Below are 18,685 nucleotides of genomic sequence, written 5' to 3' on the forward strand. Positions count from 1 at the left end.
GGGGAGAAGATGACCATAAAGCTGTTTGTTGGAGGATGACACAAATCGTGTGCTCACAACCTCGGAGCTGGTAAACTAGCACAGAAGGCACCAGCCGTGAAGGAGCAGATGCTCACAGGAGCAAGTTGGGGAATTCAGACCTCTGTCCATCAGAAGGCGCCCCAGGCGGTGCAAAGACAGTGAACTGACCAAGGTGTCTGGGTGGCGGTCAGAGCTCATGCAGGTCTGTGATACAGGTAGACCACCAGGGCTCCAAGAACCCGGTCAGGTCAAGACCCCAGGATGCCAGTTCAAGGTGTGGAGGAGCCAGGAGGCAGGACAGGGGGACAGGAGAGGTGAGAGATGAGGGTTGGTCCCGACCTTGATGCTTGGTCTCCTGGAACTGCCCTGGGAGGGCAGAAGGGCTCCCAGGCCCCAGCCTGCAGCAAGTGACGAGGAGCCCAGGTGCTGAGAGGGGCTGGAGGATGAATCCCAGGGGCCTGGGAAATGTCTCTCCAGCCAGCAGGGAGAGGTGTGACGGGCTTGGCTGATCAGTCCCTGCCCGCCAAGGTGCCCAGACCCCACCTGGCACCCACTTCCCGAGCTTGGCGAGGGGCGGGGTGCAGTGCTGGGGCCCAGCTCACCTGGGTCCAGGCCATAGCGCTCCAGCAGACGCAGCACCTGTCTACTCAGCAGTTTTGGACTCAGCTTCTCCAGCCTGGCCCCCGTCACCTCCGGAACCCTCCTATGGGAGAGAGTGCAGCGCTGTCTGCTGTTGTCTCCTTTTTTCAGTTAGTGCATCTTTTAGTGTGCTAAAATGTATGTGAGAAAACATTCCCCATTTCAACCATTTTTACAGGTAAAATTTGGTGACGTAATTACGCTCACTATGCTGTGTGACCACTGCCATATCCGTTTCCAATTGTTTTTCACCAACATGAACAGACGCTCACTGCCCCCTAAGCACTGAGTCCTTTCCCCCTCTCTCCCGCTTGCCCCTGATCACTACAAATGAACTTTTGGATCTATGGAATCGCCTATTCTAGATAACTCACGTAAGTGGGATCATACAACACCTGGCTTTTGCGTCTGACTTATTTCAGTCAGCACAGTGTTTCAAGGTTCACCTGTGTTGTGGATGAATCCGGAGGGCATTATGCTGAGTGAAATAAGTCAGTCACGAAAGGCCAAATGTTGTATGAAACCACTACTGTAAAAACCCATGAGGAGGTTTACATGCAAAAAGAAACAATCTTCGATAGTTAAGAGGGAGGGGAGGGGTAGGGGTGGAAAAACACAGAATAGACAACAGATAAGTGTTAACTTCGGTGAAGGGTAAGGCAGTACACAATACTGGGGAAGCCAGCACAACTTGTTCAGGGTAAGGTCACGGAAGCCCCATGGACAAATCCAAACTTCCTCAGGGACCAAATTACTGGGCTGCGGGCTGTGGGGACCACGGTCTCAGGGAACATCTAGCTCAACTAGTATAACATACTTTATAAAGAAAATGTTCTACATTCTACTTTGGCAAGTAGCGTCTGAGGTCTTAAAAGCCTGTGAGCTGCCATCTAAGATACTCCACTGGTCTCTCGCCACTTCAGGAGCAAGGGATAATGAAGAAAACTAAAGACACAGAAGAAAGATTAGTCCAAAGGACTAATAGGCCACAACTACCACAGCCTCCACCAGACTGAGTCCCGCACAACCAGATGGTGCCCGGCTACCACCACAGACTGCTCTGACAGGCATCACAATACAGGGTCCTGGAGAAAGCTGGGGAAAAATGTAGAATCAAATTCTAACTCAAAAACAAGAAAGACCAGGGAGAAGGGAGTAAGATGTATGTAAACTTACAAGTGACAGACTGATTGGAATTGTAAATGTTCACTTGAAGCTTAATAAAAGTTAATTAAAAAAAAAAAAAAAACAAGACAGACCAGACTTACTGGCCTGACAGAGACTGGAGAAACCCTGAGTGTATGGCCCCTGGACACCCTTTTAGTTCAGTAATGAAGTCACTCCGGAGGTTCATCTTTTAGCCAAAGATTAGACAGACCCATAGGGCAAGATGAGACTAAAGGGACACACCAGCCCAGGGGTAAGGACTAGAGGATAGGAGGGAACAGGAAAGCTGGTAACACGGAAGCCAAGGCTGAGAAGGGAGAGTACTGACATGTCATGGGGTTGTTGACCTATGTCATAAAACAATATATATACTGTTTAATGAGACGCTAGTTTGTTCTGTAAACCTTCATCTAAAGCACAATTAAAAAAAAAAAAGGTTCACTTGTGTTGGAGTGCATATCGGGCCTTCAGTCAGCTTTATGGCTGGGCGACACTCCAGTGCACACGTATACCACATTTGGCTTATCCATCATCCGCTGATGGACACTGGGTTGTTTTAACCTCTTTGCTATTGTGAATAATGCTTCCATAAACATGGGTGTACAAGTATCTGTTTGTATTCCTGGTGTTAAATTATTTTGGGTATATATCTAGGAGAGGAATTGCTGGGTCATATGCTCGTTCTTTCTGAGGAGTCAGCAAACTGTTTTCCACAAAATCTGCGCCATTTTACAATCCCTCCAACAATGAACGAGAATTCCAACTTCTCCACGTCATCACCAACACTTGTTGTTTTCCATTTTTCTTGTAATAGCCGTCCTGTTATTGTTTTTACATGCCATCGAGTCAGTTCTGACTCATAGTGACCCTATGTACAACAGAACAAAACACTGCCAGGTCCTGTGCCATCCTCACAATTGTTATGCTCAAGCCCCCACTGTTGCAATCACCATGTCAATCCATCTCATTGAGAGTCTTCCTCTTTTTCAGTGACCCTCTACTTTACCAAGAATGATGTCCTTCTCCAGGGCCTAGTCCATCCAGATGACATGTCCAAAGTATGTGAGACAAACTCTCCTCATCCTCGTTTCTAACGAATATTCTGGCTGTGCTTCTTCCAAGACAGATTTGTTTGTTCTTCTGGCAGCCCATAGCATATTCAATATTCTTCACCAATGCCACAATTCAAAGGCATCAATTCTTCTTTGGTCTTATTCATTGTCCAGCTTTGACATGTATATAAGGCGACTGAAAACACCATGGCTTGGTTCAGGCACACCTTAGTCCTTAATATGAGATCTTTGCTTTCTAACACTTTAAAGAGATCTTTTGTAGCAGATTTCCCAAAAATGATGCATGGTTTATTTATTATTTTTTTTTAAAGGAAAATACCATTTATTGTCATATCCAATTTTTAAAACAAACTATTTAAAATAAACAGACCATCAATTGCTCATATGCAAGTTAAAGCTGAAACTGAAGAAAATCAGAGGGAGTCCACGAGAGCCAAAATATGATCTTGAGTATATTCCACCTGAATTTAGAGACCATCTCAAGAATAGATTTGATGCATTGAACACTAGTGACCGAAGACCAGACGAGCTGTGGAATGACATCAAGGACATCATCCGTGAAGAAAGCAAGAGGTCACTGAAAAGACAGGAAAGAAAGAAAAGACCAAGATGGATGTCAGAGGAGACTCTGAAACTTTCTCTTGATTGTTGAGCAGCTAAAGCAAAAGGAAGAATTGATGAAGTAAAAGAACTGAACAGAAGATTTCAAAGGGCCTCTTGAGAAGACAAAGTATTATAACGACATGTGCAAAGAGCTGGAGATAGAAAACCAAAAGGGAAGAACATGCTTGGAATTTCTCAAGCTGAAAGAACTAAAGAAAAAATTCAAGCCTCGAGTTGCAATAGTGAAGGATTCTATGGGGAAAATATTAAATGACGCAGGAAGCATCAAAAGAAGATGGAAGGAATACACAGAGTCATTATACCAAAAAGAATTAGTCGATATTCAACCATTTCAAGAGGTGGCATATGATCAGGAACCGATGGTACTGAAGGAAGAAGTCCAAGCTGCCCTGAAGGCATTGGCGAAAAACAAGGCTCCAGGAACTGATGGAATATCAACTGAGATGTTTCAACAGATGCAGCGCTGGAGGTGCTCACTCGTCTATGCCAAGAAATATGGAAGACAGCTTCCTGGCCAACTGACTGGAAGAGATCCATATTTATGCCTATTCCTAAGAAAGGTGATCCAACCGAATGTGGAAATTATAGAACAATATCATTAATATCACACGCAAGCAAAATTTTGCTGAAGATCATTCAAAAATGGCTGCAGCGGTGTATCGATAGGGAACTGCCAGAAATTCAGGGTGGTTTCAGAAGAGGACGTGGAACCAGGGATATCATTGCTGATGTCAGATGGATCCTGGCTGAAAGCAGAGAATACCAGACTATGCAAAGGCATTAGACTGTGTGGATCATAACAAACTATGGATAACACTTTGAAGAATGGGAATTCCAGAACACTTAATGGTGCTCATGAGGAAACTTTACATAGATCAAGAAGCAGTTGTTTGGACAGAACAAGGGGATACTGATTGGTTTAGTCAGGAAAGGTGTGCATCAGGGTTGTATCCTTTCACCATACCTATTCAATCTATATGTTGAACAAATAATATGAAAAGCTGGACTATACGAAGAAGAATGGGGCATCAGGATTGGACGAAGACTCATTAACAACCTGCATTATGCAGATGACACAACCTTGCTTGCTGAAAGTGAAGAGGACTTGAAGCACTTACTAATGAAGATCAAAGACCACAGCCTTCAGTATGGATTACATCTCAACATAAAGAAAACAAAAATCCTCACAACTGGACCAATGAGCAACATCATGACAAATGGAGAAAAGATTGAAGTTGTCAAGGATCTCATTTTACTTGGATCCACAATCAACACTGATGGAAGCAGCAGCCAAGAAATCAAAAGACGCATTGCATTGAGCAAATCTGCTGCAAAGGACCTCTTTAAAGTGCTGAAGAGCAAAGATGTCACCCTGAAGACTAAGGTGCGCCTGACCCAGGCCATGGTATTTTCAATCGCATCATATGCATGTGAGAGCTGGACAATGAATATGGAAGACCGAAGAAGAATTGACACCTTCGAATTGTGGTGTTGGCGAAGAATATTGAATATACCGTGGACTGCCAAAAGAACGAACAAATCTGTCTTAGGAGAAGTACAACCAGAATGCTCCTTAGAAGCAAGGATGGCGAGACTGTGTCTTACGTACTTTGGACATGTTGTCAGGAGGGATCAGTCCCTGGAGAAGGACATCATGCTTGGCAGAGTACAGGGTCAGCGGAAAAGAGGAAGACCCTCAACGAGGTGGATTGACACAGTGGCTGCAACATTGAGCTCAAGCATAACAACGATTGTAAGGATGGCGCAGGACCAGGCAGTGTTTCGTTCTGTTGTGCATAGGGTTGCTATGAGTCGGAACCGACTCGACGGCACCCAACAACATCAACAACGTGGCTTTTTAGTTTACAATAATAAATTTTCCTCACCAAGTACTTAATTGGAAGTGAGCAGTTCTCTTCTATGATCTCAGTAAGGCATCAGATCCAGTTGAAGGAAATTTCCTGAGTGATTTTGAGGGCTGTGCTGCAGTGCTAAAGTTTTTTATTTTTTAAGTTTGCCACTAAAGTTCACGACTGCCAGTTACACAGGTCATTGTGTCCTACATTCATTGCACTATGGCTATTAGTGACCCTAATACCACATGGGGACTGACACAGCCTGGACTCACTTTCCCATTTTGGACCTTACAATGGAAAATAAAAGGCAAAAAAGTTTTCTAATTCTTCCCAGGTGGAAGAAGGGCCAAATAATACCTCTGAAATTCAGTTCTAGAGAATATCTACATTGTTCTCCCTCCTACTGCTCCTTTCAAAGACACCTTCAAAGGAAAGAAGGTCCACATTTGTTGAGCCATGCTTTCCTCTTCTCTGACTTCCGGCTGGCATCACAAAGGTGAGCCTGTATGCTGCTTTTTATTTGGAAAGTTAAAATCAAATTATGTCAAATTTCCTGCCAATAAAGATTGACTTTCCTCCTTAGAAATCTGAGGTATGTGAATTTTATTGTTCGACAAATGTCATCATTGTTTAAACATTTTGATTATTAATTATTTTAGAAACAAAATATCTTTAATGTTTTGGAACAAGGTTAATGAAACAACTATTGTTTCTTTGGCATAATTGCTTAGGACACCACTGTAGTTTTTCTCTATATGCAGGTAATTTGAACGTTAATGACCTTGAATGTTAAATGTGACTGTCTACTTTTTTGTTTTTGTTTTGAATGAGAGTAGTCTCAGGGTAAAATCACAGTTATAAGCATTTAAATGCCACCATCTCTGACATTAACACTGTGTACAATTTTTGGCACATTTATTATGCCCACGTTCCTTTTCAGTTTCTTGAAACTCACACACCCACCTTCATAATGGGCAAAAAGTTTTCACATTTGACATCCCTCATTGTTTGTAGTTTAAACAATGGCTTTTGAAAGCACAGTAGACCCTGGCTGCATCATCTCCCTTAGGAGATGAGATAGAGTAGCGGTTCAAAGTGCGGCCTTCCAAACAGAGTGCCTGGATTTGAACCCTGAGTGTACCACTTAGTTCTAGCTGTGTGACCAAGTTGTCTGACCTGGTAATAGTATCTTGAGAATATTAAATAAGCTATGCATTTAAATCAGGTAGTGTCTGGGAGGTAATAAACTCTACGTAAATGTCATTTTGAACTTGTGACAATACAATTTCTTTTTTAATTGTGCTTTAGGTGAAAAGTTTACAGCCTTTCCAGCCCGGGTTTCCTGTGTCCATTCAACCAGCTCCTCTCCCTTTCTGCCTTGTCATCCTGCCTCCGGACAGGAGCTGCCCATGCAGTCTCCTGTATCTACTCAAACTAAGAAGCACACTCTTCATGAGTATCATTTTACGTCTTATAGTCCAGTCTAATCTTTGTCGGAAGAGTCGGCTTCAGGAATGGTTTTAGTTCTGGGTTAACAGAGAGCCCAGGGGCTATGTCTTCTGGGGTTCCTCCAGTCTCAGTCAGACCGTTAAGTTTCTTTTTACATGAATTTGAGTTCTGCACCCTACTTTTCTCCTACTCCGTCAGGGAACCTCTGTTGTGATCCCTGTCAGGGCGGTCATTGGTGGTAGCTGGGTACCGTCTAGTTCTTCTGGTCTCGGGCTGATGGATGCATAGTTTGATTTCTTGACTGTTGCTTCCAAGGGCATTGATTGTGGGTTGAAGTAAATGAAATTCCGGACAACTTCAGTATTTTCTTCGTTTATCATGATGTTTCTTATTGGTTCATTGGTGAGGATTTTTGTTTTCTTTATGTTCAGGTGTAATTCATACTAAAGGCTGTAGTCTTTGATCTTCATCAGGAAGTACTTCAAGTCCTTTTTCACTTTCAGCAAGCAAGGTTGTGTCATCTGCATATCGCAGATTGTTAATGAATCTTCCTTGAATCCTGATGCCAAGTTCCTCCTCGTATAGTTCAGCTTCTTGGATTATATGCTCAGCATACTGATTGAGTAAGTATGGTGAAAGGATACAGCCCTCACGCATACTTTTCTTGATTTTAAACCATGCACTATCCTCTTGTTCTGTTCAAATGACTGCCTCTTTAGTTGAAGTTCCTCATGAGCACAATTAAGTGTTCTGGAATTCCCACTCTTCTCAATGTTATCCATAATTTGCTATGAAACACACAGTCGAATGCCTTTGCATAGTCAGTAAACCACAGGTAAACATCTTTCTGGAATTCTCTGCTTTCAGCCAGGATCCATCTGACATCAGCAGTGATATCCCTGGTTCCACGTCCTCTTCTGAATCCGGCTTGAATTTCTGCCAGTTCCCTGTTGATACACTGCTGCAACTGCTTTGAATGATCTCCGGAAAAACTTCGTGTGTGATATTAACGGTAATCAATAATTTCCACATTCTGTTGAATCCCTGTTCTTCGGAATGGGCACAAATAGGGATCTCTTCCAGTCAGTTGGCCAGGTAGCTGTCTTCCAAATTTTCTGGCATAGACAAGTAAGTGCTTCCAGTGCTGCATCCATTTGCTGAAACATCTCAGTTGGTATTCTGTCAATTCCTGGAGCCTTGTTTCTCACCAATGCCTTCAGTGCAGCTTGGACTTCTTCCTTGAATGCCATTGTTTCTCAATCATATATTACCGCCTGAAACAGATGAATGTCAACCAGTTCTTTTTGTTACAGCTGACTGTGTGCTCCTTCCATCTTTTTTTTTGACGCTTCCTGCATTGTTTAATATTTTTCCTGTAGAATCCTTCAATATTGCAACTCAAGGCTTGAATTTTTTCTTCAGCTCTTTCAGCTTTAGAAATGCTGAACCCCTTCTTCCCTTTTGGTTTTCTATCGCCAGGTCTTCGCACTTTTCATTGTAATACTTTACTTTGTCTTCTTGAGCCACCCTTTGAAATCTGTTCAGCTCTTTTACGTCGTCATTTCTTCCTGTCACTCTAGCTACTCTACATTCAAGAAGTTTCAGAGTCTCCTCTGACATCCATTTAGGTCTTTTCTTTCTTTTTAATGACCTCTTGCTTTCTTCATGTATGATGTCCTTGATGTCATTCCACAACTCATCTGGTCTTTGGCCATTAGTGTTCAACGCATCAAATCTATTCTTGAGATGGTCTCTAAATTCAGGTGGGATATACTCAAGGTCATGCTTTGGCTCTTGTGGACTTGTTATAATTTTCTTTGGTTTCAACTTGAACTTGCATATGAACTGATGGTCTATTCCACAGTTGGCCCCTGGCTTTTTTCTTATTGATGATATTGAGCTTTTCCATTGTCTCTTTCCACAGATGTAATACATTTGATTCCTGTGTACTCCATCTGGTGAGGTCCACGTGTATAGCTGCCATTTATGTTGCTGAAAAAAGGCATTTACAATGAAGAAGTTGTCGGTCTTGCAAAATTCTATCATGTGATCTCTGGCATCGTTTCTAGCACCAAAGCCATATTTTCCAACTATCAATCCCTTTTTTCCAACTTTCACATTCCAACTGCCAGTAATTATCAACGCATCTTGTGTGCATGTTTGATCAATTTCAGATTGCAGAAGTTAGTAAAAATCTTCAATTTCTTCAGCATCGGCCTTGGTGGTTGGCATGTAAATTTACATAACAGTCATGTTAACTGGTCTTCCTTGTAGGCATATGGATATTATCCTATCACTGACAGTATTGTACTTCAGGCTAGTTCTTGAAATGTTCTTTTTGATGATGATCACAACGCCATGCCTCTCTGATTTGTCATTCCCAGCACAGTAAACCATATGACTGTCTGATTCAAAATGGCCAATACCAGTCCATTTCAGCTCACTAAAATGCCTAGGATATTGCTGTTTATGTGCTCTATTTCATTTCTGACTTCCAATTTTCCACGCATATGAGGTGACTGAAAATACCACGGCTTGCCTGAACCCAGAAGATCTAGCTGGTGCCCGGCTACCACCACCGATGGCTCTGACAGGGATCGCAATAAAGGGTCCAGGACAGAGTGAGAGAGATAAGTACAACGAAATTTAAACTCACAAAAAAGACCAGACTTATTGGTCTGATACAGACTGGAGAAACCCCTGAGACTATGGCCCCCGGATATCCTAACTTAGGAACTGAAACCACTTCCAAGTTCCACTTTTCCGCCAAAGATTAGACAGGCTTATAAAACAAACGATAACACAAGTGAGGAACGTGCTTTTTAGCTCAATCAAATATACAAGACCAAGTGAGCAACACCTGCCCAAAAGTAAAGACAAGAAGGCAGGAAGGGACAGAAAAACTGGACAAATGGACACAGGAACCTGGGGCATAAAGGGAAAAGGGGAGGGTACTGACATATTGTGGGGATTGCAAGCATTGACTATCTGTGTACAAATTTTTGAATGAGAAAATAATTTGCACTGTAAAGTTCCACCTGATACATAATAAACTTAAATAAATATAAATATATATATAAAAAAAAGAAAATACCATGGCTTGGGTCAGGTGCACCTTAGTCCTCAAAGTGACATCTCTGCTTTTTAACACTGTAAAGAGGTCTTTTGTAACAGATTTGCTCAATGCAACGTATCATTTGATTTATTGTGATCTCTTGATTATTGTTTTAGATGTTTCATATTGATATCTTACCATGCAAGGCACTCTACCCTCATACTCGCAAAATAGTCATTCCAAAGTTCTCAGTTAAGTGATGACATTCTCAGTCCCACCCACAGCCTGGTCCAGGGTCCCCAGAGGGTCAGGGAGGGGACCAGGGTCTGACTTTGCTCATAAAGCCCTCCCCAAGACCCTGTTTCCAGTCCTGCCACAGAGTAATAGCCTTTATCAGATTAATGAAGTTCCCTTCTGTTTGTAGTTTACTGAAAGCTTTAATCATGAATAAATTTTGAATTTTATGAAGTTTTCTTCTGTATCTATTGAGATGGTTATATAGCTTTTGTCATTATTTTCTGTCAATATGGTAGATTAAAATGATTGATTTTTGAATATTAAATCAACATCGCATTTCTGAAATAAATTCTACTTGATCATGTTGTATTAACCTTTTAATATATTAATTGATTTGTTAATATATTGCTAAGCATTTTTGCATCTATGTTCATGAGACATATTGGAATTCAACTTTCCTTTATCCTAAAGTCTTTTTTAAGTTTTAGTATCAAGGCTCAAGCTGTCCAAATAAAACAATTTGGGATGTGTTCCTTCTTTTTGTATTTTCTGGGAGAGTTTGTGTAAGATTAGTATAATTCCTTCCTTAAATGTTTAATTCACCAGTGAAGCAACCTGGCCCTAAAGTCTCTTTGTGGTAGAAATATAAACTATGAGTTCAATTTATTTAATAGGGCTACCAAATTATCTACTTTTTTCTGGTATAAGTTTTGGTAAATCGTGTTTTTCCAAGATTTGGTGTATTTCATTTAAATTGTCAAATATAGTTGCATCAAGTTGTAGATGACATCTTCATTGCCGTCTTAAGGTCTGTAGGCCTGCATTGATGGCCCCGTTTTTGTTTGTGATAATGAAATAATTTGTGTTTTATCTCTTACTTTCTTAGCACACCTTGATGCTCTGGGCCTGAATCAATTACTGTATTGGGAATTGTAAAGCGTTGTCTTTTAATTCTATCATTCCTTATTTATTTATTAGCTAGTATACACTGTAAAGAAGAACTTGCCCTCCCCACCTCCCATGAGCATCACTACAGACTCATGGATTTTTAAAAATTCAATTGTTATGCTCCGCTACCATCCTTCCTTTTGATTCTTGGTCATTTCTCCAAAGAGCCCTCATTCCTTTTGGTGGAGAATGGTATTTAGAAACCAAGATCTAGGTGCTGGGCAGGCTTCTGGCTATGGGGTGTCATTACTCCCAGGCTCTTTCAGTGCATAGAGCTAGGAGTTTTTTTTTTTAATCATTAATTTAAATGAATATCTCCAAGAAAATCTGACAATGAAGGAAGAGCTTTCCTCACCCTCCCATTTTCCATACCTATATCTCTTCTCTTCACAGTGGGAACCGTGGTCCCCAACCCCATCAATAAATTCTCTTGTTTGCACTCCATTTTTTTTTTTAACACATAATAAAAGCAACAAAACACAATTGTCTATTCACCAAGTGCCTGACCTGGTTCCTGACTTAGATCATGTAAAGTCACAAGAAATCTATGCAGCAGGTAGAACCAGCCCCATTACAGGGATGAGGTCCCACACTCAGACACTAAGAATGACTTGCCCAGAGTTCTAGAAGAGGAAGGGCAGGGTAGGGTTGCCCCAGGGAGTGAGATGGCCCCGAGGCAGGTGCAGGGCCAAGACTGTCTACTGATGAAGAGGTGACTCAGGGGCCTTCACAGACATCCGAGTGCTGCCTCACCTCAGCCACGCTGACCAGGTGTGTGGTGGCAAGTTCTTCTCCTTCCAGACGCTGTGCCTGCATCCACACTCAGGAGACACCTTCGTATCTCTCTCCCCCACACACTCGTACACACACACACTAATATACACACATACCCATGCACACTCACACATGCATGTCTGCATGCATACACATGCATATTCATGCAGTCACTTGTACACACATGCACACACACACGTCACATACACAGGCATGCATACACACACGTGTGCACACGTGTGCACACACACACAAGCACACTGAGTCCATACTGGGTCCCTGTCAACATGTAGCTTTTCCCCGTAGCAGCTGGGACACAGTTCACACAGTAGGCTTTGTAGAGGTTTATAAATGAATGGATGAATGCATGAACAAGTAATGAATGAATAAATGAACACAAACATAGTGTGACTTCCGGGAGGGGAGTTATTTTTACTCTTCTGTGTAGAAATTGCCTCTCCTCCTCCCAGGAGACAGGTGTGCTCTGGCCTTCCCCAGCCTCCCTGCTTCAAAGGGAGTTCCCTCTTTCCATCCTAAACCTAATCAGGCTCCTATCTCACCACTGCCCTGCTCAAACACTAGGAACCTCTTGGGGTGAGGGTGTTGGGCCGTGTGTGGAGCTGTCTGTCATGGACTGAATTGCGTTGCCCCAAAAATGTCTGTACCAGTTTGGCTGGGCCATGATTCCCGGTATTGTGTGATTATCCGCCATTTTGTCAGCCAATGTGATTTTCCCATGTGTTATGAATTATGCGTCTATGACGTTAATGAGAGGGATGGACGGCAGTTGTATTGATGAGGCAGGACTCAATCTACAGGATTGGATTGTTTCTTAAGCCAGCTTCTTTTGGGATATAAAAGAGAAGCAACTGGAGGTGGGGGGGGGGCACTCATACCACCAAGAAAGCAGTGCCAGGAGCAGAGAGTGTCCTTTGGACCCAGGGTTCCTGCATGGAGAAGCTCCTGGTCCAGGGGAGGATTGATGAGAAGGACCTTCCTTCCTCTAGAGCCAACAGAGAGAGAAAGCCTTCCCCTGGAGCTGACACCCTGAATTTGTACTTTTAGCCTAATTTACTGTGAGGAAATAAACTTCTCTTTGTTGAAGCCACCCACCTGTGGTATTTGTTACAGCAGCATTTGATGAATAAGACACTGTCCCGTGTGCCTACGGCCCCTGACATCCCCCTGCCCCACCTGGGCTCCCCACGGGACTCACCTGGCAACATCTCTGATGTCAAAGCCAGGCTTGCACCAGGAATCCATGAGGACCAGCAGCCTCCTCTGCAGGTCTGGGAAGCCATCCATGTAACGCTCTACCAGGTTCACCTTGTTCTGGAGGAGCAGTGGGATGCTCATCTGGAGGAGAGCACACACTCTGGTTGCTGTCCCACAGGCAGCCGGTGTCTTAGTGTTGCAGCTTTTGCCACGGCAGCCTAGACCCCAGACCCACTGCTAACCCGAAGAGGGAGTGACCAGAGAGCCAGAACGGAACAGGCTGGAGGCCATTCCAAGCAGTCTGTCCTCCATGGGGCAAGGTCAGAGTGTGCCTGTGCACTCTGTGAGAGCATCCTGTCAACTTACTGTACCCTATGTTCTGACTCCATGCCCTGCACACGTGTGTACACACAAACATGCACATCTATGCACACACGTGTACACACATGCACAGGCACACGCACGCACTTGCGTTCCCTGAGGTGATTCATCCACCTCCGGGGGGATCTCACCTGGAACACAGCCCCGAGGGGTCCCTTGCCACTCTGTGGCCTTGGGGGAAGGTGCAGGGATGCCAAGATGGCCTGTGGAGGGAAGTGCGACCGACAGCTTCCCAGGAGAACATTTGCGGCTTCTCCCGTGGACCAGGCAGCCCCACCGCCTCCCCTGGCCCTGCCCTCGAAGCCCAGCATGTCCTGTTCCCAGCACCCCCAACCCATGACTCCCAGGGACCTCCCCCTGCACGCACGTGCTCTGGAAACCTGGATTTTATTCAAGTTTAAATCAAAACATTTCCATGAGAGAAAACTTACCTTCTCAATGTCGAGTTCTCGCTGCAGCTTGAGCTTTGTGCTCAGCAAGACGGCCTGGCAAAGACAAAGGAAGCAGCTGCTCAGGCCTCGTGATGGGGGCCAGTCACCTACCCTCTCACACGGACAGTCAGAAGGGCCCCAAGAGGCCCCAACCTGTTAGACAAGCACCTCCCTCTGCTGACCAGGCCTCCTCTGGGGAGGGGCAGGTGGGAGGAGACACCCCTCCCACACCGTGTCCTCCCAGGCTAGGGAGTGGCCAGGACAGTGGCATGCCGCCATCGACACAGAGCTGGCCCCATGGGCACTGGTCAGGGCTTGCAGACAAGCACATGGAGGGGAGGGATGAGAGGAAGGTCACCTGCCAAGCCTGGCACCAACCAGCATTACCTGCTCCTCTCCTACCTGCTCCTGGGGCTGCTGCCCCCCACCCACCCAGGGTCACAGGGCCTGGCAGCTGAGGGGCTGGGGGCTGTCAACAGGAGGCCTGAGGGACAAGGGGGCCCCTTCTCAGTGACTGTACTGCTGACGTGCAGAGGGTCTCTGCCTGGCCCCTGTGGGCCCTATAAGTGGGCAGGCAGCTAGAGAACGGGAGGCAGGGTGGTCAGTGTGAGGGGTGGACAGAGCTACCTCCAGGATTCTTCCCAGGGCCCCAAACAACCAACAGAGCAAGAGGCTCCTGGGAGAGCAGCCACCAGCACTGAGGCAGGTGTGCCCGATACTGGGGGGTCGTAGCTCTGAGTAATGGGCCCTGGAACTGGCCCAGAGCCCACCTGGGGACGTGCCTCGTGGCTGCGTGCACGTACACCATGAGTACTTCCTGCGTGCCAGCTCCCGTAGGCACAAAAATAACAGGCAGGACCCCGCCCCCGCCAGCCACAGGGAGGACCAAAATAGCGGCCTGGGAAAGGTCCCGCCCGGCTTCCATGGAGGGGAGGGGGCCCAGAAGCCCAGCCTTTCCCTGTGGAGCCGCTGACCCAGAGCCTCCACGACCTGGACCGTGTCCAGGAACCCAGCCCTGGTCAGTCCCTCCCAGCCGGGCGTCAGGGTCTCACTTAACACTGTCCCACTGGGGGCTCTGGCCTTTCCTGGATCAGAGACCCTGAGAAAGCCGCTGGGAGCTGGGAGCCCTCACCAGGGGACAGCTGAGCCCCCATTCCCCACATCTGTGTCACACACAAGGACCAGTGCCCAGGTCCTGTCCCCCAGGACCCCTGCACTGTCTTTGGAGGCCTGAGCCCTTCACCGACCAGAGCCCCTCTGAGTCCTGGGGTAGTTGGCATGCGGCAGGGTAGTCAGGGATGCTGGCCTGGAGCCTGTTTGCCACACTGCACCCCAGGCCCCCTCCTCTCTGCCTGCTTGGGCCCCTCAGTGCTGGCCTGCCCCCACCCCAACCCTGGCCTCCTTCCTGCAGCCCTGGGTCAAGGCCCTGGTCAGTCTTGTCCACACAGCAGTACTCAGTGTCCATGCTGCCTGCTGCAGAGGCGGTAAGGGCTGGGGGAGGGGAGGGACGGGGAGCGCCCCACCCACCCCATGTGAGGTGGAGTGAGCTTTCTTGGCACCAATACTTAGCACTGTGAGACAAGGGTACTGGTTTGTGCCCCCAACATGGGCCTTCTCATCGTCCCCAATTTCCTTCAGGGCAGAGACCAGCCAGGCCCCAACACTGCCCCACACTCCCTGAGTCTCTACACAGCCAGGCTGCCTGCATGGGGCAGCTCAGGAGGGCCACAGATCCACTGCCCGAGGCTGCCACCCTGGAGTCCACCTCCTAGTCTGCTCTGCCCCCTCCCCTGGGCTTTGTGTGGCTCATCTCTCCCTGTCACTGACCTGGCCTGGACTCGGCCTCCAGCCACTGCTGTCTGGGACTCTCCCAGAGGAGATGGCAGGCCCAGCTTCCCACGCCTGGTCACACAGGGAGGCCAGGCAGGGACTGTGGGCACAGGAAGGTTGCCTGCCACTGGCCTCAGACTGGGGGGGCACCTCACACGAGGAAAGAGCTGAGAACAGGGTGGGGTGCTGCAGGGCCAGCCTGGCACCCAGGCTCCTGCCACGGCTGGGGCTATGCCCACCTCTGGCCAGACAGGCCTGGAGCCCCTGCTTTTGAGAAAGCAAGTGAGAAACCCAGGGAAGGCTGGGCTGTGCTGGGCCACGGGCACCAAGGGGCAGCCTCTGCCTCCTCCACCCATCAACAATGGCTACAGGTGCCCAGCCCAGTGCAGCCCCCTCCCACAGCCCTGGGACCCAATGGCTCTGACCCTAACCCCAGCAGCACAGCATAGCCCAAAGCCAAGGAAGCTTTTTTTGTTTTGTTTTTTGAGCACAGCTATCTTTTCACCTTGATAAGCTGTTTAAAAAATATAAATAAAATAACTCAGTGGACAAAGGCGGGCATTCATTCCCCCCCAGCAGCCGCCCCTCGACATGAAATATTGCCCGCATTAAGTGGTGAGCCGCTGCTAATCCAAGCGGACAGGCCTGAATGCCCGGAGGAGCGGCGGGCCCTGGGGCGTGCACCTCCCGCCGGGCGGCCTGCTTGGACAATGGCCTCTGCACAGGCCTGTGTGGGACAAGAGCCCCCTTTGTGTCTGGACTTGCTGGGAGGGGCAGGGGGGTGCATTCATGGGCCCCAGACGCCCCGTGAAAGGCTAGAGTGTAACCGAAGACAGCAGGAAACCTGAGCTGCCTGGCCGCCTGCGCTCTAGCTCAGCCCCCCGTTCAGCTCGTTCAGCGTTCAGCTCGAGAAGAGCCGCCCCCACTGCGACCTCACCCCTCACCAAAACCCAAACCAAACCCACTGCCGTCAAGTCAATTCTGACTCACGGCGGCCCTACAGGGTTTCCAAGGCTGTAAATTGTCACGGAAGCAGACTGGCACATCTTCCTCCCATGGGGCTGCTGGTGATTTCTAACTACCAACTTTTCAGTTAGCAGTTCAGCGCTTTAACCACTGCACCACCAGGGCCCCACCTCTCACAGCCCCGTCAAATCCTACCCCGTACATCCCAGGGCCGTGCCCTCCTCTCTGAACGTCCCAGGGCTAATCCTTCACCCTGCATGACTCAGACCACACCTTCCACCCCACCCCTCCACCCCCACACAGCCCCCATCTGCCAGAATGCCCTCTACCCTGCACTCCGCCCCCCGCCCAGGGCTGCCATCTCGGCTTCCAGAGTCCCCGGGACAGGCCCAGAAAGGGTTCCAAAGGTGGAGAAGCTGCCACAGCTCTGGGCTGTGGACCAGTGCCTTTCTGCCTGGGCTGACCGGTCCCAGTTGAGGCAGGCCACTCTAACACTCAAAGCCTAAAGTCCAGTAGCCCCTCTATGGGACAGGAAGAAGTCCATGTGGGGGTTAGGGTACCAACTGGTAGCCTGCAAACAGCATTGTCCCTGAGTCAGGCTTGGCCTCAGGCCCTGATGAGACCATGGGGCTCGAGGTCAGCAAGGGGGTGGGCACCTCCAAACCGGCACCCCCAGAGGCTTGTCCTCCAGCTTCCCAATGTGCCCTGTGACCACTGGCCCCCTGCGTCTATCAAGGCCCATTGCTTGGGTCTTGCTGTAGCCACTGGCTGGCGCCAGAGGGCCATACCAGGCCACCTTCACCCTTTTCCTGCTCACCCCTCCCTGGTCCCAACTGTCTTGGGGGTTCAGGTCACACCCAGATGCACCTGCCTGGAGCACCTGAGTCTGTGAGCTCAGCCCATGAGCTCCCTCTGGGGCCAGCAGGGCTCACCAAGAAGCACTGCCACACGGCCACTATTTCAAAAGCCCCGACGTCGGGCTGAGCCTCCTCTCCCCAGTGATGCTCCTGACTCTGAACGTACTCAGACAAGGAGCAGCAGGCACCCCCAAAGCTTGGGGAGAGGTCAGATGCTGACCAAACCGGTGGCTGTCCATGAAGTGGCTCTAGTCTGCCGGTGTCCCCCACGTGCCATCACAGGAAACTAGAAGAGGGCCAAGCATCACATGGGGCAGGCCACAGGGAGATTCACAAACCCACAGTCACTGCTGGCCCGGCTGGTTCAAGAAAAAGGTGTCCCTGAAAGCTGTGTAAACCACCAGACACAGGAGTCGGGGCCCATTGAGAGTGCCTCACTCCAGAGTAGGGTCCCATGGGGGGGCCTGGGAGGTGAGGCAGGTACTCACAGCCCCTCCCAGGACCAGTTCCTGGAGCAGAGGCAAAGTCCAGCCTGTTGTGGCTGCACAGCCCTGGACGCAGGCCTCCCACTAATGCAGGCAGAGCCAAGACTCCTGGCGCCCCAAGGTCTTGTCCTCTGACTGGAGGCCAGGAGAACACAGACAGGGTCCCCTCCTCAAGGGGTGGCAGTGAGGCTCAGATGTGGACTTGGGAGGGCAAGGGACCTGGGATGTGCCAGGTGGTGGGTGGGTTGGGGATGGGCAGGAAGAGGGAAAAGGGAGCCCTAACCCCACAGGGTCACCAGAACACTCCCTGCAGAAGAGCCCTGGCTGGAGGACTGGACAGGGCAGGAGGCAGAGGGAACCAGCCTGGGATGGGGTGGGACCTGGAGGGGGCACGGCCTAGGGGCAGGCTGGGGGGTGGGGGGGAGGGGCACCACGAGCTTTCCCCCAGCCTGCTGTCCCCTCACTAAGACTCCAGGAGGAGAACAGCGCCCAGCACACAGGAGGTGCAGCACCAGTTGAGTGAAGGAAGAGATGAACTGACAAAGGGGTGTCTGCCTCGTGCGACCACAGTTTACAAATGACAACCCAAGCTTGGGCAGTGACAAGGGTGGGGTGGCCATGGCAGGGATGCAGGGCGGCCAGGGCATGGACTTGGGACCTGGAACCGAGCCATGTGA

The 18,685-nt window shown here is 48.3% G+C and overlaps 1 protein-coding gene across 27 annotated transcripts in view; it reads right to left on the minus strand.

Moving 5' to 3' along the window:
* Nucleotides 1–18,685, minus strand: part of EXD3 (exonuclease 3'-5' domain containing 3) — a 99,683-nt gene that overhangs the window by 33,240 nt on the left and 47,758 nt on the right. For 26 of the 27 annotated variants that reach the window (XR_010322898.1, XR_010322899.1, XM_064290772.1 and 23 more), the window contains 3 exons: nt 13,871–13,924; nt 13,060–13,199; nt 624–724 (listed from right to left, as the gene is read on the minus strand). Coding sequence is in view for 25 of the 27 variants with exons in the window: in XM_064290772.1 (XP_064146842.1) it covers nt 624–724; nt 13,060–13,199; nt 13,871–13,924 (295 nt within the window). In the remaining 2 variants the exon portion in view is untranslated. The remainder of the gene's footprint in view (nt 1–623; nt 725–13,059; nt 13,200–13,870; nt 13,925–18,685) is intronic. The other variant, XM_064290769.1, reaches the window with a different exon arrangement.

This window comes from Loxodonta africana, chromosome 9 (assembly GCF_030014295.1).
Source record: "Loxodonta africana isolate mLoxAfr1 chromosome 9, mLoxAfr1.hap2, whole genome shotgun sequence".
Lineage (NCBI taxonomy): Eukaryota > Metazoa > Chordata > Mammalia > Proboscidea > Elephantidae > Loxodonta > Loxodonta africana.